This window comes from Sturnira hondurensis, unplaced genomic scaffold (assembly GCF_014824575.4).
Source record: "Sturnira hondurensis isolate 20B ecotype Veracruz unplaced genomic scaffold, ASM1482457v3 Scaffold0014953, whole genome shotgun sequence".
NCBI classification, from domain to species: Eukaryota; Metazoa; Chordata; class Mammalia; order Chiroptera; family Phyllostomidae; genus Sturnira; species Sturnira hondurensis.
This window is the reverse complement of record NW_028087584.1, coordinates 1,196,858-1,219,928: the sequence shown is the minus strand read 5'-3', so window position 1 is coordinate 1,219,928 and position 23,071 is coordinate 1,196,858. Positions and strand designations below refer to the sequence as shown.

General features: G+C 35.2%; 1 protein-coding gene across 1 annotated transcript in view; it reads right to left on the bottom strand.

Annotated features, from left to right (window-relative positions):
- Window positions 1-2,704: 2,704 nt before the first annotated feature.
- ASZ1 (ankyrin repeat, SAM and basic leucine zipper domain containing 1) overlaps window positions 2,705-23,071 on the bottom strand; it is an 85,853-nt gene continuing 65,486 nt past the window's right edge. The window contains exons 11-13 of the mRNA XM_037064220.1: window positions 12,467-12,572; window positions 8,751-8,864; window positions 2,705-3,173 (exon numbers count right to left, since the gene is read on the bottom strand). Of these exons, the coding sequence (XP_036920115.1) occupies window positions 3,021-3,173; window positions 8,751-8,864; window positions 12,467-12,572 (373 nt within the window). The 3' untranslated portion in view covers window positions 2,705-3,020. The remainder of the gene's footprint in view (window positions 3,174-8,750; window positions 8,865-12,466; window positions 12,573-23,071) is intronic.

The window sequence follows — 23,071 nt, the reverse complement described above, 5'->3', positions numbered from 1 at the left end:
TAACTGAAAGAAACCTACTGTGCAAATCCTTCAATGGATTCTGTTTCCCAGGACAATAAAAAGCAATGTCCTCATTTAAGAGTGAGATGAGGAGAAGGTCTTAGAAGTTTGAGGACAGAGAAGCACACATAATTATCCCCTGAAAAAGTTAGTGAATATGCCAGGGAAATGTAATAGATGCCATACAGCACTAAACATACCACGTAAGAATAGTGCCAATCAGATGTGGATTGCTTTTGACATGCAAATAAATATATTAAGAACCCTTGAGAAAGAAACCCAGCCACTGTACCAGACAGACTATAATACTTGTTCCTTCAATTGTCCCCTTATGGCCAATAGCACTTAAATGCCTACAGTGCTATCCTACAATTTCTGGAATTCTCATACATGGTTGGTCCTTGCCTAATATTAGAAAGCCCCTCATGTGTGAGAACCTATCAAAGTCTAATGCCTCCCTCTCTTACTTTGTAGTGGCTGTATAAATTTTCCTCTAGTTCTCTCTTCATTGGGTGTTTCTAAATTCAGTCCTCTCTTGGCTATATATCATAATTATTACTTTGGGTTGTCTTTTCCTTATGAATATAATTCCTGTGAGCAATTATTTTTTTGACTAAACTAAGAAATTCTCCTGGTATCTCCTCTTTGTGAGAATACTGTCAAGTCAAAAAAATTCTTGCAACATTTTCTATAGTAAAAGGAAAAAACTAGTGGCAAGTAAGCATGTTTCTCTTTCAAAGATATGTGCATCCCAACAGGTGCTTTTCATGGATTATTTGAGTTCCCAAGCTGGTTGAAAAGCTCTAAGGACATTTCTGATCTCAACCAATTAAAAATTAAATATCAATTAATACAAATTTTTCCTACTTACAAATGCATAAAATTAAAACTTAGTTTACAATATTTCATTCTGTGGTTTTAGGAAGGTTTCTATGGAACTTGTTTTGAGACAAGAAGAAAAATAATTTGTACTGAGCAATCTTGTAAAAAATTGAATGTTCTAGGAGAGATACCTTCCTCATAGTAAACTACTCTAATTAAGTCAAATAATCAGAGCAGAAAGAGACTTATACACTAGATAAAATAACCACTATCAAATCATTTGGATAATCTTATTTACTCTACTGATATTTTACCTATGAAGAAAAAATTTACTCACAATAAATGCTGCCCTACTTATTCTCAGTCTATAACCTGAAAATTATAGTGTGTCATGGGAATTAAAACAGTCAGATATGTAGATAAAATGGACTTTACAGTATATCTTTCCCTGGAGTAGCTAATTATATTAGAAGTACATTAGGGAAGATCATTATTTTAAGAAGTTCTGTGATAAATCCTTTCAGAAAGCAAATACCCTGCTAATTTTCATTTTAACAGTTTACCCTTGTATTAGAGAGATGTAGTTTGGTTTGACTAGAGGAAAAAAATAGTGGCCCTTGTTGCCAATGGATGATCACTTTCAAGATGAACTGAAGTAGACAACCAGGTAGTGTATCTGTCACTTTCCTACAGTTTTGTTAAGGAAACTAAAATTAACATTTATTAAATACCTACCATTCACCTATGTACTATGCTAGTAGTGAAACATGTGTTAAAAGAAGTAACTATTCTACTCATAGAATAGTTACTCCAGTTTAGTACTAAGACTTGAATCCATTTACATGAGGAATAGCAGGAAAAAAATATGTCTTGCTATGGCACTTAGGTTAAAATGTCAAGTACCAATTCTTTACAATGAAATATGGTTGAATATATTTTCAGAAACAGAATGATGATTCACATCTTCCTGCTTCAATATAACCAAGAGCAGAAATGGCTACTAATCATAGTTCCTTATACTGTTTGCTCTTCCTTTCCACAATTTTTTCCCTTTGCTTGATGTTTACCTTTCTGTGATTGTAAATCAACTGCATCTTTTCTAAGTATGGTATTGTGTCAAGCAACATTTAACTATTATAGCTCCTGCTAAATTAGGCCTACCCTTTGAAATACATTAAAATCTGAATATTCTGATTTTGGGAGAAAAGAGAAATTGTCTATTACTTATTTATACTGATATGAAAAATTATATGCCAAATGGCATTCATTTTCTTAACATCCTCAAGAATGTCACACCACACAGCACATGTCATATGTTCCCATTAAGTACATTACATATATTTTCTTCTTTTTTCAACTTTACATTTAAAATGCTTTCTCTAGATTTACATATACATACATACATATATATATATGTATATATATATTATTGTTGTTCAAGTATAAGTACAGTTGTCTCTATTTTCCCCTCATCACTCCCCCAAACCCTAGTCATCTGGTGCAGCCACTATGTAAAACAGCATGGGATTTCCTCAGAAAACTAAAAATGGAACTGCTTTCTCTAGATTTTTAATCTATGATTTGAACATTTTACATTTTATCTTTATCCTTTAAATTCTATACAATACTTTCGAATTTAGTAGTTTACATTACATAACTACAAAACTAAGCAAGAAATTCCTTATTACATAATAATGAGAGGAAAAAATAAAGACTAACAAAGCTTTTGATTAACGAACACTAGAAATTTTGAAAGATCCATTGTGACAAATGAACACACTTGTTTAAATGTCAAAGAATATCAGATAACTTTTATTTTGAATATGATTTAGAGTCATAGGATCAAACTTAAGAATCACTTATAACTTATTGTGTGATCAAAATTAACATAAAATAACACAATGCAATACACATATCATGCATCATGGAAATGTACACTTGGAACCTACATGACCCTGGGAACCAATGTCACTCCAATACATTTAACTATAAAGTTAACATAAAATATAACAAATTACATTTTAACTCAAACTGACAAACAGTTTCTAAAGAAAAACTTCCTGTTCTATGTTATCATAATTTTTCCCGTGGAGTATTGGCAAAGAATGTAGTTATACTGGGCCACAAATGGTTAAAAGTAACATTTCTAAGGTAATTTGAATAAAATATAGATATATTACTCAAAACAAATATTAGGGTTATTTTCTCTGGAAAGTTAGCTTGCAAATGTAAAGAAGAAATCCAAATCCACATACTGTAATAGCTGTCCTCTTCAAAATTCTACTATTCCATGTAGATACTTCTTCTATTAATGGCATATGAGTTGGATCATTTTCTCTTTCATTTTGCAACTAATATTTTATATAAGAAAAAAATAATTAACGTACAGTATACTAAAAATAGAAATATATTTGATTTAAAAATGAATATAATATTTATTATATTATATTTATTTCATCCATATATTTATTAAGTTATCCATGTTAATGCATGATTTAGATATAGCCAATGCAAGGTTCTTATGGAAGATTTAAAGTGAACACATGTTTTTAAATAGTCTTTCACCAGAATTCCATTACAGTAAATCATTAGTTTCACATTAAAACTAATTGCTCTATAGTAAATATATTTTAATATATTATAATGATTAATACCATATATTAGTATCATGAGATCATGTTAAAGTTTCTATTACTAACTAAGAAATGACATGTAATTTTTCCTTCTGTATTAAATATCAATAGATTTCTTACAAAAAAGTTAACCATTCTTATACCTACACTATGTCTGTAGGTATATTTTTATTTACAAATGTAAATACAAATATATATTTGTATATATTTGTATTTAATAAAATCTATAAGTTTTGATGCTAATACTAGAAATTTAATCCTTTATTCAAATATAATTGCAGGAACAAACATCAATAAAATCCTAATTGGTTCTTCTAGTACTTTTTTGCAATAAAAGTACATGACCCAGTCAGTTTCTTATCTTCTACACACAGACCTTTCTTGCTATAGAAGGACCCCAACTCGTGTCTGTGCATGCCCATGAGACAGTGTAAGAGAGGAAGAGGGGAAGGGGGGAGAGGGAGAGAAGACAGTTGTTGAGCAAGAGTAGAAGAGGGAGAATGAACAGAAACCAAAAGATCCTTGAATGATAAAAACAATCAGGCACATTTATAGAGTGATATTTACTAGAAGCATCTGTGCTGGAGTGGTGATAAATACTTTCATCATTAGCAAGAACAACTACTTCTAAAATCTACAGTGAAAATATTTAATTTTAAAAGCCTATAAAATTAATTTTAAATATATAGTAGAAACGGACTTCAGTGCCAATCTCATTAATACTGTATTCTTGGTCTAACTTCCAAATGGCTTCATTCAGCAACAGATTCCTTTTTGGCATTGATGCTCCATTTATTGAATCCTGAAACAGTCATTCCTTTTACTCACCAGTTACTTAGAACAACCCTTCTGACAGGAGCCTGTCAGTGTGTTGGTTTGGATGAGAGTGATGTGGTGCTAAAGTCCAGCCTTGACCTCTCCCACCCTCTCTGTTACCTCCTCCATATACTTATGATAACTCACATGGTTCTTTGTAAAAATTCCCTTCGGTTATTATTGGTAAACTTGGAAGTATCGTATAGTAAACAGGCATGACAGCTTATTCCCAAATCTGGAAGCTTTCATAGTTTTTTAAATCAAATCTCCTATGTGATTACTATTCATGCAAGACTAATCCAGAAAAAACAATGCACTAGCTTGCTCCAAAATTAATACTTTCCTTCCCAAAGAACTGTATCTGCTATTGTTATAATCCAAGAAATATGTTTTCAAGGCTAGTCCTCACAGAGAAATGTACAGATTCCAGGTAAAGGTCACAGAAAAAGGCCTTCCATTTAGCTAAAATTTCTGTTTATAGTACACATTAAAATAAATGCAGTATCTGGTTTATTTATGTTTTAGAGTCAAAATCACCCCTTAAAGCAATGTTTCTTAATTTCATTCCTTTAAGAAAAATCTGGTCTCTCTGGTTTCATCTCAATCCTCTAACCCCGCCCCCAACATGTTTTTAGTTCATCTTGAAGAAACCAAGTAATTATCAATGTGAGGAAAAGATATTGGGGAATTCCCCCACTAAACATTAAAGGTTGATGCTTTGCAGAAAGCATTTTTATAGAAATCCTTCCAAATTTCCTATGGATTCCCATAAAAAATACTACACTAAGTAAAATCAATACCATTTTCCTTAAATCCTTCCACACAATGCAGGGAGTGAAGATGAGCTATAATTTTAATGTTCTCAGCATATCAGGCTCTCCCTAGCCTGTGTAGCTTAATTTGGCTGACATATAGAAAGCAATTTTGTGTTTGCTGAATAAACGAATGTGAGAAATAATACAATCTCTAAGATGCCCTTCTCTGGAATGGAGTTATCATGTACAACCATTTTGAAATATATTGTCCATATGCTCCATTCGAATTAACTTTATTTCCCTATTTTTTGGTAGAATTTGCTTTACAAATTTCTACTCACTTTTTATTTTTTAATATATTTTATTGATTATGCAATTACAGTTGTCCCATTTCCTCACCCTTCACTCCCCTCCACTCTGCATTCCCTCTCCCATCCACATTCCCCTACTTTAGTTCATGTCCATGGGTCATATGTGTGTTTTTGGCTTCTACATTTCCCATACTATTCTTACCCTCCCCCTGTTTATTTTCTACCTACTGTCTATGCTACTTATTCTCTGTACCTTTTCCCCCTCTCTGCTCCTCCCAGTCCCCCACTGATAACCCTCCATGTGTCCTCCATTTCTGTGGTTCTGTTCCTGTTCTATTTGTTTGCTTAGTTTGTTTTTGTTTTAGATGTGGTTGGTAATAATGACTTTGCTATAATTTTATTGTACATGTTTTTTACCTTCTTTTTCCTAGATAAGTCCCTTTACCATTTCATATAATAAGAAATTGATGATGTACTCCTTGAACTTGACCTTATCTGAGAAGCACTTTATCTGCCCTTCTATTCTAAATGAAAGCTTTGCTGCATAGAGCAATCTTGGATGTAGGTCCCTGCCTTTCATGACTTGGAATACTTCTTTCCAGCCCCTTCTTGCCTGTAAGGTCTCTTTTGAGAAATCAGCTGACAGTCTTATGAGATCTCCTTTGTAGCTTAGTGTCTCCTTTTGTCTTGCTGCTTTTAAGATTTTCTCCTTCTCTTTAATCTTGGGTAATGTAATTATGAGGCGCCTTGGTGTGTTCCTCCTTGGGTCCAACTTCTTTGGGACACTCTGAGCTTCCTGGACTTCATTGGGGAATTTCTTCTTTATTATTTGTTCAAATAAGTTTTCCACTTGTTGCTCTTCCTGGTACCCCTATAATTTGGATATTGGAATGTTTAAAGATGTCCAGGAGGTTCCTAAGCCTCCTCATTTTTTTGAATTCTTGTTTCTTCATTTTTTTCTGACTGGATGTTTCTTTCTTCCTTCTGGTCCACTCCATTGATTTGAGTCCCAGTTTCCTTCCCATCACTATTGGTTCCTTGTACATTTTGCTTCATTTCACTTAGCATAGCCTTTATTTTTTCATCTAATTTCTGACCAAATTCAACCAGTTCTGTGAGCATCCTGATTGCCAGTGTTTTGAACTGTGCATCTGATAGGCTGGCTATCTCTTTGTCACTTAGTTGTATTTTTTCTGGAGCTTTGGTCTGTTCTTTCATTTGGGCAAATTTTTGGTCTTGATGTGCCTATTACATGTGAGAGGCGGAGCCTTAGGTGTTCACTAGGGTGGGTCAACCCAGTAGCTGGGTTGTGATGCTGTATGTGGGGGTGGGGTCTGAGTAGGAACAGCAGCGCTTGCTCTGCTCTCTGCTGGCTTTCAGTTACCTCCCCCACTTCCCACAAGTGAATTGGGCCCTTCTGGTGCAGACTCCCATTTGGGTGGATCTCTCCAATGAACTCTCCTGTGAGGCTGGGAGTGTTTCCTGGCACCTTAACTCCCACAGGTGTTTTGAGGCTTTATTTCCCAGAGCTGGGACCCTGGGTTGCACGGTTGGCCTTGCCCCCCAGTTTTGCCTGGTTTATATGCATGCAAATGTGGGACTGCCTGGTCCACCAGTCCCCTTACAGGCTGTGCCCCTCGATAATCCGCCACCTCACTGGATCCACCAGCTGGTACCTTGTGTGCCTGGGGCCCACCAGTCACCTAGCCTGGAGCACTCTCCACCCTGCCACCCAACTCCACCCTGCCGCCCAACCGCACCCCTCCTACTAGTATGGATGAATATGTCTATTTTAACTCCTTGGTTGTCAGACTTCCATACAGTTCAATTTTCTGTCAGTACTGTTTTTTTTTAAATTGTTGTTGTCCTTATTTTGGTTGTGCAAGGAGGCACAGTGTGTCTACCTACACCTCCATCTTGGCTAGGAGTCTTCTACTCACTTTTTAAAAAGACTACTTTTGATTGGAATATCTGTTAATAGCTAGAATGCAAATAACCTGGAACATATATAAAATTTATTTTGAGGAAAATTTTTTGTTGAAAATAATGGAATACTAAATTAAATAATGAAATATTAATTTTATTGGTTGATGCTATAAAAATCTAATGCATAATCTATACATCATATATTTTAAAAACTTTATGTATACTAAGCTTATTTATAAATAGTCTTAAAGAACTCAAAAGTAAGTTCTTTAGTTAGGTGAGGGTATTTTCGTTTCTTACTTATCTTCAAAAGAGTTCCGTATCTCAGGATCTTAGATTTTGTTACAGCCTATTTCCTTTTATTTATTTATTTAATTAATTTTAATTTTAACTGTTGTTCAAGTACAGTTTTCTGCCTTCTACGCCCATCCCAGCTCACCTCTCTCCCATTTCTACCCCTGCCCTTGTTATTGTGTCCATGTGTCCTTTATACTTGTTCCTTCAAACCCTTCCCCTTTTCCCGTGAAATTCCCTCCCTTTTCCCCTCTGGCCACTGTCAGCCTGTTCTCAATTTCAGTGTCTTTGGTTGTATTTTGCTTGTTTGTTTGTTTTGTTGATTAGGTTCCTGTTAAAGGTGAGATCTTATGGTATTTATCTTTTACCGCCTGGCTTATTTCAGTTAGCATAATGCTTTCCAGTTCCATCCATGCTGTTGCAAAGGGTAGGAGCTCCTTCTTTTCTTAAAGGGAAAAAAAGTCACCTGTCTTTGAGGCCAGATGTATACTTGTATGTGTATATAAAAACAAGATTTAAAAAGCCCACACTTTTTTAAAAAGTTAAATTACAAAAGATATTATAGAAGGTCTAAAAAATAGAATATTTTATCCACAATCCTACCTCATTAATACAGCTAATAAACTTTCATTTTGGTAATATTTTACCTGCACATTTACATATAAGTAAAACCTACAAATATAACTTAGTATCTTTAAACAAGTTGATAGCTGATTTTCATTATTTTCTCATCTGGCTGCACATCATTATAGTAAAAAAAGGGTACCATAATTTATTTAGTCATTCTGCTAGTATAGGATATTTACGGTACATACAATTTTGAAATCATTTAACTACTATTGAAAGATACAAATATTTTTACGGTTCTTGACAGACCTTGTCAAACTGTTTCTAAAAGAGGTTGTGACATTTGTCTCACAGGAGAATATCAATTTGATTAACTCTAATAAAAGATGGGTAGAGATACATTTATCCCTGTTAACTTAATGGATGAAAATAATGTATCATTGCTCTTCTCACATGCATTTCTTTGATGACTGACAAAGTTTGTTTGCTATGTATATTTCTGCCACTGGAAACTGTCCTCTTTCCAATAGTTTAGTGGGAGCTTAAGTTGCTCTTGTTAGAATTACTTCATTATCTAATATACTAGGCTGCAAATCATTTCCCCCCTTTTGATGTTAAATACATACCTTCTGAATTAAGTCTTTTAGTTTGCAGACCTCTTCACTCAAATCTTCAACATTACTAACCAGTTCCTCACAAACTGAAGTAAAACTCTGGGGAGAAGCCCATTCAAGGACTATCTGTTAAAATTTTCAAAAGTTGCAATTTAAAGAATGGGAAACAACTTTCAAACTTTAAGTCCACAAAAATTAGATGTTAAATTATTTAACTAAAAAGCATTTTTTGTTTAGGATAAATCCTGACACCAAAACGAAGTCAGTAAATTGATATAAACAGTCAAATCAGTTTCCTGAATGCACTTACTAAATATATATAGTATATACATATAACTTTATATTATATAACTTTAAAACTAATATTGGAGACCAATATTAGAAATAATAATATTTATGACAAAAATAAATGCATAAAAGTTTAAGAATGACATGATTGCCATGTCAGTGTTACATAAATATCACAGGAAAACGAATACATTAATTTTTTTTGCTATAAACAAATAACTAAAGCCAAATCACATGAAAAACTCTCCAAAATAAGTTTGCATTTGATGTGAGTTATTTACATTTTCTCTAATTACAATTTATGCCCTCCTCCCACAACCACATCAAAATTACAACTAACCTACAGAACCATCATTGACAGCTGCCTGAAATCTGGCAGAATGAAGTCCTACAACTAGGGAATTAAAGAAGCCACACTGAAACCGGTAGGAGAGTTGGAGATGCAGGATGAGCTGGTTCCATACCCACTTCAGGGGGACAATAATCAGGAGAGATTGCAGCTGCAGAGGTTCCTCCTGAGGAGCAAAGCATCCTACCTCAAACCAGGCACCCAAAGCAGGATTCTGGCTGTAAAAACCAGTAGAGATCGAAGCTTAGAGAAATAGAGGGCTTCTGGAGCCCCAGGCAGTCCTTCTAAACAGCCCATTTACAGACGTACTCAGACACACTACCTTTGAGCTCCGGTGCTGAGGCAGTAGCTTGAAAGGTACCACAGATGTATGATGAGGAAATGAACTGTCTGGCATCAGGATGAGAACTGTAGGGTCAGCTTTCTCCCAGAGAAAGTGCTGGTAGAGGCCACTGTTCCTTTAATAAGCATTCCACCACACAGAGGCAAGCAGGTGTCATATCTGAGACCCCATAAACCTGGCTAACACTGTTTGCCCTGCCCCGGTGATTCCCTGAGGCCCTGCCCCACCCTAAATTTGGGGTCCACCCTAGTGGGGATCTATACTGTATACAGTGGCTTTTCCATATGAATATCCTGTCTTGGATCATGCTTTAGACTTTCTTAAAATCTCTCAAACAATTAGCATCTGGCCTCAGCACACCCTGTACCTCTCACTAAGTGGCCCCGGGGCTAGTACTAGCATTAGCTCATCTTGGTTGACTGCCTGTCCTCACCTGGGCACCTCCAAGTCCAGCACAAGTAGCAGCCACCTGCAGATTGCTTTTCAGCTCATTCTGTGTGGCCCATACCACACACAGGCAGTGGCTGACCTTGGCCTGTACTTCCCAGGAGTTCTCAGAGCGAGCACACCTAGGGACAGCTTCAGACTACATCAAAGCACCACCACCCTACCACCTCCACAAGAGACATGCTCTAGGCATAGACTCAGCAGGCACCAGAGCCTTGCTGAAGTAAGTCCTGCTCTGTAGGGTGAGCCTCTGTACAACTGATTCTCTATGGTGGTTGGAGGTCAGTGGTTGCAGCCTGTCCTTGCAATGGATTGGCCTGGGGGTAAATTCCTCCCATTGACATGCCAACAGCAATAAAGGCTCAGCTAGAAGATGAAGGTGTACACACCCCACACAGAGGGTGCAACTTGAGTACCCAGCTTGGGTGATGGGGAAGGCTATGCCACTGGATCCTATAGAACACCTACTATGTTGAGTCATGCTACCAAGCCTTGGAAACACAGCAGCTCCACTTAATACATAGAAACAGCACGGGGAGGCTACAAACACGAGGAGACAAAGAACCATATCCCAAATGAAAGAACAGAACAAAACTCCAGAGAAAGAACTAAACAAAATGGAGACAAGCAATCTAATAGATGCAGATATCAAAACACTGGTTTATAAGAATGCTCAATGAGCTTAGTGAAAGCTTCAAGAGCATAAAAAAGGACCAGTTAGATACAAAGGATACAGTAACTGAAATACAGAATAATTTACAGGGACCCAACAGTAGAGTAGTACATGAAGCCAAGAATCAAATCAGCAATTTGGAATATAAGGAAGCAAGAAATACCCAATCAGAACAGTAAAAGAAAAAAGCAATCCAAAAAACGGGGAATAGTGTAAGGAGACTTTGAGACAACTTCAAACATACCAACATTCACATCATAGGGGTGCAGGAAGGAGGAGAGACAGCAAGAAATTGAAAACTTATTTGAAAAATAATGACAGAAAACTTTCCTAACTTGGTGAAGAAAACAGACATACAAGTCTAGGAACTGCAGAGAATCCCAAACAAGATGAACCCAAAAAGGGCCACATCAAGACACATCATAATTAAAATTTCAAAGGTTAAAGATAAAGAGAGAAGCTGAAAACCAGCAAGACAAAAGCTACTGTTTAGAACTGAAGGACAGATAAAGATCTTCCCAGACAAGAAAAAGCTAGAGTTCATCACCACCAAACCATCATCAATGAAATGTTAAAGAGTCTTCTTTAAGAAGAAAAAACCTGGCTGGTGTAGCTCAGTGGATTGAGCATGGGCCTGTGAAGCAAGGTTCACCGGTTCGATTCCCAGTCAGGGTACATGCCTGGGTTGCAGGCCAAGTCCCCACTAGGGGACACATGAGAGGCAACCACACATTCATGTTTCTCTCCCACTCTTTCTCCTTCCCTTCCCCCCCTCTAAAAATAAATACATAAAATATTTTTTAAAAAAGAAGTGATGTGAAAACAGTTAAGTTCATTTAAAAAAAGATAAAAATATGAACAATTAAAAGGCAATAAATACATACCTATCAACAACCGAATCTAAAAACAATGAACATGCAGAACAGACATAGCCTCATAGATACAGAGAACACTTTGACAGTTGCCAGATTGAATGGATGTTGAGGCTATGGTAACATGGTGAGGGGATTAAGAAGTACAAATTGGTTGTTACAGAATAGTCATGATGATGTAAAGTACAGCATAGGAATTACAGTCAATAATATTGTGATAACTATGTGTGGTGTCAGATGGGTGTGAGATTTATATATATGATCACTTAGTAAGTTATACAATGTCTAATCACTGGGGTGTACACCTGAAACTAATAAAATAATGTATGTCAAATGTAACTGAAATGTAAAAATGATTTAAAAAACAAAATAAATTTTTCCTGATTAAAAATCCTTATATTAATAGGGCTTGTAATAACATTCAACCCTCTGGTTTGTGTCAACTTTCACTTGGGTTTCCTGTCACTTTTTAATTTAAACAATTAATTTCCTTTAAGAACAAATGGTAAGTTCAATACACTGATTAATTTAATTTTTAGTCTGACTTACCTCTTCTTGAGGGATAGAAGGCTTTTTCCAATTAATTAGTACATAAAGGAATGACATTAAACATATTAACTTATTTAGAGCTTATGCAATTTTGTAAAGAGAAATACAATTTTACCAGATCACTATTGTTTACTGAATTATCACTGACTATCTGGAATATTCTTCAGCATTCATAATTTTCTTCACGTAGGAAGTTTTGTACAATACCTTGTGAGAATTTACAGGCAGCTCAGTAATGATATTCTGTACTGCTGTTATTAAATGGCCACATTGTTTGTTCAGTTTCAGAAGAAAGTTGAGGAACTCATCACCACTTAAAGAGAGGAAACAAACAGAAATCACTCATAGGAACCATTTACTTCATTCTGCTGTGCTACTCAATGTCTACTCATAACATTTATTAGATTCTCTAAAGTATATTTATAGAATAGCTAATAAGTACCAGCAATTGAAATAGACACTGAGTATACAAAGTAAACAAAATTTTTGATCTTGAGCATCTCCAAGTTCGGAATGTGGGGCAAACACACAACTGTATTATAACATCGTTATTCACAGAGTCATATAAGGGAAGAATATAAAAGTACTGATTTTGAGTATTTTTAAATTTATTTTTTCATCACCATTTATCCCCCTATACCTACTTCCACCTACATCCATCCCCTTTCCCCCCTGCAATCACCACACTGTTGTCTGTGTTCATGAGCTCTTTTTTTTTTTGTTTTTTGTTCAATCCCTCCAAAGACACTGCACTAGTTATTTTACATTTAATTCCTCTTAACAATTCCTTTAAGATAGATGTTGATAACCTAACTTTATACTTGAGGCATCAAAAACTCAGAAATAATTACTTTATTTAGTATAATGGGACTAAGGATTCATAGTGCTTCATAGAGATGATAATGTAGGAACTGAGTCTGGAGTTTTAGAATAATTTTGCTAGATAGTTAAGGAAGAGAAGGAATTCTGGATGGAGAGAGTAAGAGGTGCAAAAGTATGGAAGTAGGAGGTCTCCAAGATATAACTAAAGCAAAATGACGGCAAAGCAGTAAGAAAGGGAGATTGACCTACCATTCATTTAAAGAGCTTTTGTGACATGCTATGGAACTTAATTTTATCTTTTTGATAATGTAAAGTTATTAAAGGTGTTAAAACATAAAAGTAGAATATAAGATTTCTGTATAAGAAAGCTTACTTGAGGAGTGGTATGGATCAAAGGAAGAAAAAGTGAAAGTAGAGAGAATAATTAGGAGACTAATGGAAAAAATCCGTCTAAGGCAGAGGTAAGCAATTTTCAACCAGTATGCAGCAAAAATTTTTTAAAAATGTAATTCCTGACTATTTAGTCAGGGACACTCATGTCTTTTGTCTTAGATTGTTAAATAAAAAAAATGATGTCAACACAGTAATAGCCATCCAGTGTGAATAAATCAAAATTATACCTATTTTTTGTGAGACTGGCAAAACATATATTTTGGGGTATGTTGCAGAATTTTAGTAATTAGTTTAGGTGTGCCATGAGATGGAAATGGTTGAAAATCGCTGACTTAAGATATGATAAAGAAAAGCTTAAACTAAATATCTGGCAGTGCTGGTTTGATTGGGGGAAGGGGTAGAATTTTGGTTTAAGAAACATTTTGAAGCATAAGCTGAAAAACTTGGTGATGTGTTGCACATAAATGAAAAGAAAGAGCCTAGGATAATTCTGTTGTTTGATTGTAGTGGAAGTTGGTACCACCAAGCAGAATCTTGGGGTGGGTAAAAGAAAGTAGGGTAAAGATAAAACATTATGACATAACAATTAAGAACAAAGACTCTAGAGTCGGGAAGACCTGAATCTGAATTCAGCTTCCATATTCACATTCTTGGGCAAGCCTGACTTTCAGCCAAATGTTTCCATATCTCTGAAATTGAGATAATAGGACAGTAAAGAAGACTAGAGGAGATATATATGATGTATGAAAAGCACCTAGCATTTTGTCTAGTATATAGATGGGATTCAAATAAACTTAATTATTATGATAACATCAATGATATGATATATGTAGGTGGAAACGACCAGCAAGCAATAGAAAATGTAAGTCTTGTAGGGGTACTTACCTTAAAATCCACAAATTCATAAGGCTAGATAGAACTCAGGGAGCTGGTAAACTTAGACAGGAAAAATTACATCTTTATTTTCACTAATCTCTAACAGAAATTCAGTCTTTCTTTCAATTTTGAATGGAGGCACAAACCACAGTAGTATTAGAGGGATCTGTAATTTTGCCACCAATAGGAATCAAAATTATGATCACAGAGAAGATATAAAAGAAAAGTAATACATATTGTGAAGAGGGACGAACTGACAGGAGTAGAAGTAAAAGGCTATCAAAAGAGAAGTAGCCTAAAAAGAGAAAAATCAGGAATTAAGGTCTATTATGAAAGGCAATGAAGGGTATGAATTCAAGAATGAGAAAAAGGTCAAGCATGTTAAATAATTATGATAAATCCACTGATTCTTGCAATGAAGAGACAGTGTGATTAGATTTGTTTCAGTGACAGAAACCAATTTACAGTAAAAACTACTCAGAAATCTAAACAACCTAATACAAAATTGTACCATGGCTATGAATAGATAATTTGAACAAAAAGAGAAAATAAAATTTAAATGTATAATAAATAAGGGATTACAATAACATAACATGTTACCTTCTAGTGGAATGAGAAAAATTATTATTATTATCAAGAGTTGACAAGTACCTTTCTGTAGAGTTATTTAGCGGTATCTACTATAATAAAAATGCACACAAAAACTACTACTGTGGGACCAAAAGGTACTTCTGAGTCCAAGAAAAATTCCTATAAGGCAGAAGTTTTAACTATACACTATACACAATTCCATTCATGCTGTTTCTAGGGAAAATAGGTTATAAAAAGTAAGCATGGTCTGCTTCCAAACTTTTCTCCAAGACACATTGCTAAAATTTACATAGTATTTTAATTTAAAAGAAGTATTTTCTTCTTAACTATTAGATTGAAAAAATAGTTTATATAGAGTACTTTAAACTTTATGAGCAAAATAACACACTTGATTAGATGGATTTAATTGATATCTTCAGAACATTTCATCCCAAACCAGCAGAATATACATAATTTTCATGGTCATATGGAAGAATATTTTCTAGGATAGACCACATGTTAGGCACAAAATTAGTCTCAATAAATTTAAGAAGAATGAAATCATATCATCATATCTGACTTCAATGGTATGAAACTANTTTATGAGCAAAATAACACACTTGATTAGATGGATTTAATTGATATCTTCAGAACATTTCATCCCAAACCAGCAGAATATACATAATTTTCATGGTCATATGGAAGAATATTTTCTAGGATAGACCACATGTTAGGCACAAAATTAGTCTCAATAAATTTAAGAAGAATGAAATCATATCAAGCATCATATCTGACTTCAATGGTATGAAACTAGAAATCAATCACAAAGACATGGAATCTAAATAACATCTACTAAACGATGAATGGGTTAACAATACTATCAAGGAAGAAATCAAAAGTTACCTTGACACAAAGTGAGTCTGAAAATGAAAACATAACCCCAAAATCCATGGCACATAGTAAGAGCATTCCCAAGAGGGAAACTCATCATTACAGACCTATCTCAAGAAACAAGAAAAATATCAAATAAACAATCTAATCTTACAAAAAAGGAACTAGGAAAAAAACAACAAACAAATCTCAAAGTGAGTCAAAAGAGGAAATAATAATTAGAGCAGAAATATACAAAATAGAGTAAGAAAAAATACAGAAGATCAATGAAACCAAGAGTTGTATTTTTTTCAAAGATAAACAAGATAAACTTTCAACTAGACTCGTCAACAAAAAGAGAGGACCAAAATAAATAACATAAGAAAAGAAAGAGACAGCTGACATTTCAGAAATACAAAGGATTATAAGAAAATGTTATAAACAAGTATAAGCCACCAAATTGGACAGTCTCAAAGAAATGGATAAACTTCTAGTAACATATAATTTCCCCAAACTCAACCAAGAAGAAACAGAAAATCTGAACAGGCTAACTGCAACTAATGAAATTAAAGCAGTAAACATAAACTTCCACAAAACAAAAGCCCTGGGCCAGATGGCTTCACAGGTGAATTTTACCAAACTTTCAAGTAGAACCAATAGCCTAGAGCTGGAAGCAACCTAAGTGCCCAGCAGTAAATGAATGGATCAAAAAACAATGGTACATTTACACAATGGAATACTGTGCAGCAGAGAGCAGGAAGGAGCTCATACCCTTTGAGACAACATGGATGGAACTGGAGAGCATTATGCTAAGTGAAATAAGCCAGGAGGTAAAAGACAAATAGTATATGAGCTCACCTTTAAGTGGAACCTAATAAACAAAACAAACAAGCAAGCAAAATGTAACCAAAGATATTGAAATTAATAATCTGAGAGTAACCAGAGGGGAGGTGGGAGGGGATAACGGGGAGAAAGAGGAAAAGGGTTTCAGGAATAACTGTAAAGGACACACGGACAAAAACAAGGAAGGGTGGAATAAGGGTAGAGGGGTGAGGATGGCTGGTGTGGTGGTGGAAAATGGTGGGGGGTAAATGCAGACAACTGTACTTGAACAACAATAAAATAATTTTTAAAATATCTGAGTATAAATACTTAATGAAGGACAAAGTATTGCAGCATAAAAAAGAAGAACCAACACCTATCCTTCTCAAACTATTCCAAAAAATTCAAGAAGAGCAAAGACTGCCAAACTCATTTTACAAGGTCAGTATTATACTAATTCCAAAGCCAGTAAACACTACAACAGAAAAAATTATAGACCAATATCCCTGCTGAAAAAAGATGCAAAATGGATCCAATAATACATTAAAAAATCATATACCATGATACAGTAAGGATTGCTGGTACAATATCCAAATCAATTTCTGTGATGTACTACATAAACAAAACGAAGGATAAAAATCATATGATCATATCAAAAGATAAGGAAAGCCATTTGAAAAAAATGAGCACTATTCATGATAAAAAGTCTCAGCAAGATGGGAAGAGATGGAACACACATCAACATAATAAAGATCATATATGACAAACCCACAGCTAGCAGAACACTCAATGTGAGGGGTGGGGAACTAAAGGCATTTCCCTAAGATCAGAAAAAAGAAAGAGATGTCCACTTTCACTACTCCTATTCGACATAATACTGGAAGTCTTAGCCACAGCAATCAGACAAGAATTAAAAATAAAAGGCATCCAAATTAGAAAGGAAGAAGTAAAACTGTCCTTATTTGCAGATAATGTATATACTGTATAAATGTATATACTGTATACTATATACAGTATACTATATACAGTGTACTGTAAACAGCCCTAAAGATTTCAGCAAATTATACAACTGATAAATAAAATTAAGTAAAGTAGCAGGATACAAAACAAATATTCAGGAATCAGTTATATTTTTATACACTAATAATGAACTATCAGAAAGGGAAACTGAGAAAACAATCACATTTATAACTGTCAAAAAATTAAATAAAATACCTAAGAATAAATTTAACCAAGAAAGTAAAAGACCTGTGCTCTGAATATTATAAAATACTGAAGAAAGACACTGAAGGAGCTATAAATAAATGAAAGCATATACTATGCTTATGGATAGGAAGAATCAGTATTGTTAAAATGTTTATGTTACCCAAAACAATCTATAGATTTAACACAATTCCTATCAAAATACCAATGGAATATTTCATACAACTAGAACAAATAACCCTAAAATTTATATGGGTTATTTGTTAAAATTTATATGGGTTATTTGAACCAAAAGTCCCTGAATAGCCACAGAAATATTGAAAGAAGAAGAAGATTGCAAGAATCACACTACTTGACGTCAAACTACACTGCAAAGCCATAATTATCAAACCATCATGTTACTGGCATAAAAACAGACACAGAGATCAATGGAATAGAGTAGAGAGCCTACATCTATATGGTCAATTAATATTTGACAAAAAAGGCAAGAACATACAATGGGATAAAGACAGTCTATTAAATAAATGGTGTTGGGAAAATCGATAGCCAAGAGTTGGAAGCAACCTAGATGCCCATTGGTCAATGACTGGATCAAAAAACTATGGTACATTTACAGAATGGAATTCTATGCTGCAGAAAGGAAGAAGGAGTTCCTACCCTTTGAAACATCATGGATGGAACTGAAAGCATTATGCTGAGTGAAATAAGCCAGGTGGTGAAAGACAAATACCATATGATATCACTGTTAACAGGAATCTAAACAACAAAACAAACAAGCAAGCAAAATATGACGAAAGACACTGAAATACGAAACAGGCTGACAGGGTCCAGAAGGGAGAGGGGAGAGAATCACAGGGGAAAAGGGGAAGGACTCAAATGAACAAGTATAAAGGACACATGGACAATAACTTAGGTGGGGGGCGGAAATGGGAGGGAGGTGGGGAGCACTGGGCGGGGAGGGCTGGGAATGCAAGACAGAAAACTGTACTTGAACAAGAATTAAATTTAAAAAAAGAACTCATAAAACTCAACATCAAAAATCCAACAATCCAATAAAAAATTGGCAAAGGACCTGAATTGACACTTCTCCAAAGAAGGCATACTGATGGCCCATAGACATATAAAATGATGCTGAGTCACTAATCAGAAAAACGCAAATTAAAACTACAATGAGATACCACCTCACAGCTGTCAGAATAACCATCATTAATAAATCAACTAACAAAAAGTGTTGGTGAGGATGTAGAGAAAAGGCAATCCTACTGCACTGTTGGTTGGAATGCATATTGGTTCAGCCACCGGGGGAAGCAATATGGAGGTTTCTCAAAAAAATTAAAAGGAAACTGCTTTATGACCCAGCAATTTCACTTCTGCGTATGTTATTGGAAGAAGCCCAAAACATGGATTTAAAAGAATACAGTATATACACTTCTATGTTCACTGCAGCAATATTTATAATAGCTAAGCTATAGGGCAACACTAGTGCCCAACAATGAATAAAAAAGATGTGGTATGTATATACAACAGACTATTACTCTGCTATAAAAAAGAATGAAATCTTAACATTTCTGACAGCATGGATGGACCTAGTGGGCATTATTTTAAGTCAGTCAGAGAAAGACAAATACCATATGATTTTACTTATGTGTGAAATCTAAAGAACAATATAAATTAGCAAAAAGAGGATAGAAACAGACTCATAGGTAGAGAGAACAGACTGATGATTGTCTGTTGGGAACTGCTCTGCCTGGTTTCAGGAGTTGTAACTGCCCCCCATGGGTAAGGCTGAGTGAGTGACCTCCGGACTGTGAGCCACTAAAGAGACAAAGCTTACCTCTGGCAGCAGCACTGCTTCTGCTTCATCCTCTGCCCCCAACACTTGGTTGGTTAGTCAGAGACCAGTGAGACCCCCCTCAGAGGGGGGGCAACCTAAGTCAGACATGATTGCTTGGGAGGCCCTCAAGGAAGGACTCGAAGGGCTGCAGCAAAGAGGGAGTGATGGACCCTCGCCCCTCGGCTATTCTGACAGCCTGAGTCCCCATTTCTGTCTGGGAGAAGTACTTCCTGGTTCTAATCCACATAAGCCTAAATACCTATGACTGGGAAGGCAGTGTAGCCCTTTGCCAGCTAGAGCGAGTTCTGGGATGATCGGGCATAAGGAAGAGTTCCTAAAGTCCTGTGAAGCCTTCTTTGCTAAGAGTGCTTTCATTCATATGATAAGGGTCCCAGCAGGAAATGAGTATGTCTCCCAAAGTTTTTGCAATCCCCTTACCTGACAGACACTGACTCAGACTAAGCCCTCAGATTTCTCTGAAATGTTATCTATTGTTTGATCCTTGCCACCTGACATTGATTGATGAACTTTACCTGTATTCCTGTGTATTACAATCTAATAGAAGCGGCTGAAGAAGAGGTTCTTGGTCTTTCTTCTGTGACAGATTAACCACCTCTCCTTCCCAAGCAGATCATGTCTTGGTAGTGTTTACTTTCATCTGTGGCAGATGGGGGGTACTTGCTGGCAAAGTTGCCCCCACCAGTTGCCATAGTGGAGGGAGGTTGGGAGAATGAATGAAAAGTTGAAGGAAGTAAGAACTACAGATTGGTAGTTTCAAAATAGTCACGGGAATATAAAGTACAGTATAGAAAATATAGTCAATAATATTATAATAACAATGTATGCTGCCAGGTGGGTATTGGAAATATCTGGGGGAACATCTGTAAAGTACATGATTGTCTATCTATTATGCTGTATACCTTAAATTAATATGAAATAATATTAAATATAAACTGTAGTTGAGACATATAAAAATTAATAAAATATTTTTAAACTTCATGAACATACTATATGTAATCAAGCAACCAACAATCAAAAGTATCTGACGGCTGCTGTATAAAGGCAAGTTAAAATAATAACAGCCAATTAAAGTTTAAAAATTTAAATAAGATCTTGTTCTATATAGCAAAAGTAGTATTTATAAAGGCATTTTCAAAACAAATATAATTCTTCATTTCATTTTCTTTCTGATCTTTACTCAAAACAACAGTAGTCATTACTTATATCAATTCTGTTTCCATGTAATATTTAGATAAGGTACACTGAGTGCTCTTTAAATACCCAAATTTCATTTATTATCAATTAAAAGAATGAATAATTTCTCAAAGAGTAATTCATTAATATCCTGTGTATTTTTTATTTAATGAGCTCAAGGAAATTAAGATCCATTGAGAACTATCATTCAAAATATTAACTGAGCCCTGGCCAGATGGCACAGTTGGTTGGAGTGTTATCCCATACACCAAAAAGGTTGTGGGTTTGGTCCCTGGTCAAGGCAAATACCTAGATTGTGTGTTAAATCCCCAGTCAGGTTGCATATGGGAGGCAACTGATCAATGTTTCTCACAGCGATGTTTCTTTCTCTCTCCCTTCCCCTCTCTCTAAAATTAATAAACATATCCTCGGGTGAAGATTAAAAAAATAAACTGAGAGCAGTTGTATATAATTCTAGATAGGCCCTTTACACATATATACGAAACAGAAACTTATCAGTTCTTATTCAGAAGAAAGAATGGTAAGAACTCAGTTCAAACAAGCAAGTAATATTATAAACAAAATTACAATCTTAATAAATAAAAGGAAAACATATACCATTCTCGTGATGTATGATGTTCAGAACCACTGAATACGGATAATAAGAATAGTTAAATTAAAAAAACCCCACAACCTTATACTGATTCATTGTACCCTATGTTAATGACTACCCACCTCCACCCCAGAGCTGTAGAGGATTCTCCCTATATGCACTTCCCGGCAACAATAATTCAGTACCTATTCAAACAATCAAGAATATGCAGATAGGTCATATGTATGGCAGCTTATACTACTTGATGAAATTATCATGTACGTTCTACTTAGCCAAATACTATAAGGGCTCTCTCTGCCACAGGATAATACTTCATGCCCCATCGACATACAGTTGGCCATGTGACTTGCTTTGGCAAATAAAATATGACTGAAAGTGTCTGTTTTGTACAAAAGCTTTAAGAGTGACTGATTGCTTCTGCCAGCAGTCCCCCCTAAAGAGGGACCTTAAGAGAATCCCTCTCTTTTCCCTTTGATACAAGAGCAGCATGCCTTGATTGGAACTGTTTCTCTAACTTGTTCTAAGGATAATAACAAGGGGGAGGGCCACTGGCAGCTGACACACCATACAGGTGATTAAGACATAAACTTTGTTACTACTACTCATTTAAATTTAGAAGCTATTTGATACTGCGGAATAACATAGTATAAACTGACTAAAACAACAGGCCATATTTTAAAAATGTGAAGTCAAGTAATAGGATACAACTATACTTTAAATAAAGGCACTCCAAATAAATGTACTGTGTGTTCATTATAGAATATCTTAAAAAGTTAAAATTACCAATACTCTGATCATCCAAAGATAATGACTGATAAACATTTTTTAGAATGTTTTCTTATAGTACATATTTTCTTTCAGTATTTGTCTTATGCACATACACAACTGGCATTATACCTCATACTCTATTTTATATTGTGCCTTTTATACTCATTGTGAGTGTTTTCCCATGACATTCTCAAAATAATTTTAATGACAAAATAATTATATTGATGCAATATAATTCAATAATTTCTCTAATGTTAAATAGTTTCTGGTTTTAGAATGTTTATAAACAATAGGTGTGAACAATATATTTATTTTATTTTATTTTATTTATTTATTTTTTCAGAGAGAGGGGAAGGGAAGGAGAGAGGGAGAGAAATATCAATGTGTGGTTGCTTCTTGTGGGTCCCCTGCTGGGAACTGGTCTGCAACCCAGGCATGTGCCCTGATTGGGAATCGAACCATGATCCTTTGTTTCATAGGCCCGCGCTCAATCCTCTGAGCTACACCAGCCAGGGCAAGACATGAACAATATATTTTTACATAAAATTTTGTATCTATACAGACTTTTTCTTTTGGGGGAGAGTTTCCTTAATGGACCTAAGTCTTTTTTTGAAAGATCTCATTTATTTATATTTAGAGGGGAAGGGAAGGAGAGAAGGAGAGTAATATCAATGTGTGGTTGCCTCTCATGAGTCCCCTGGTGGGAACTGGCCTGCAACCCAGGCCTGTGCCCTGACTGGGAATTGAACCTCGATCATGTGGTTCACAGGCCCACACTCAACCCATTGAGTTACACTAGTCAGGTGGACATAATTCTGAGATGCCTTTGAAACATTCTAGTAGATGT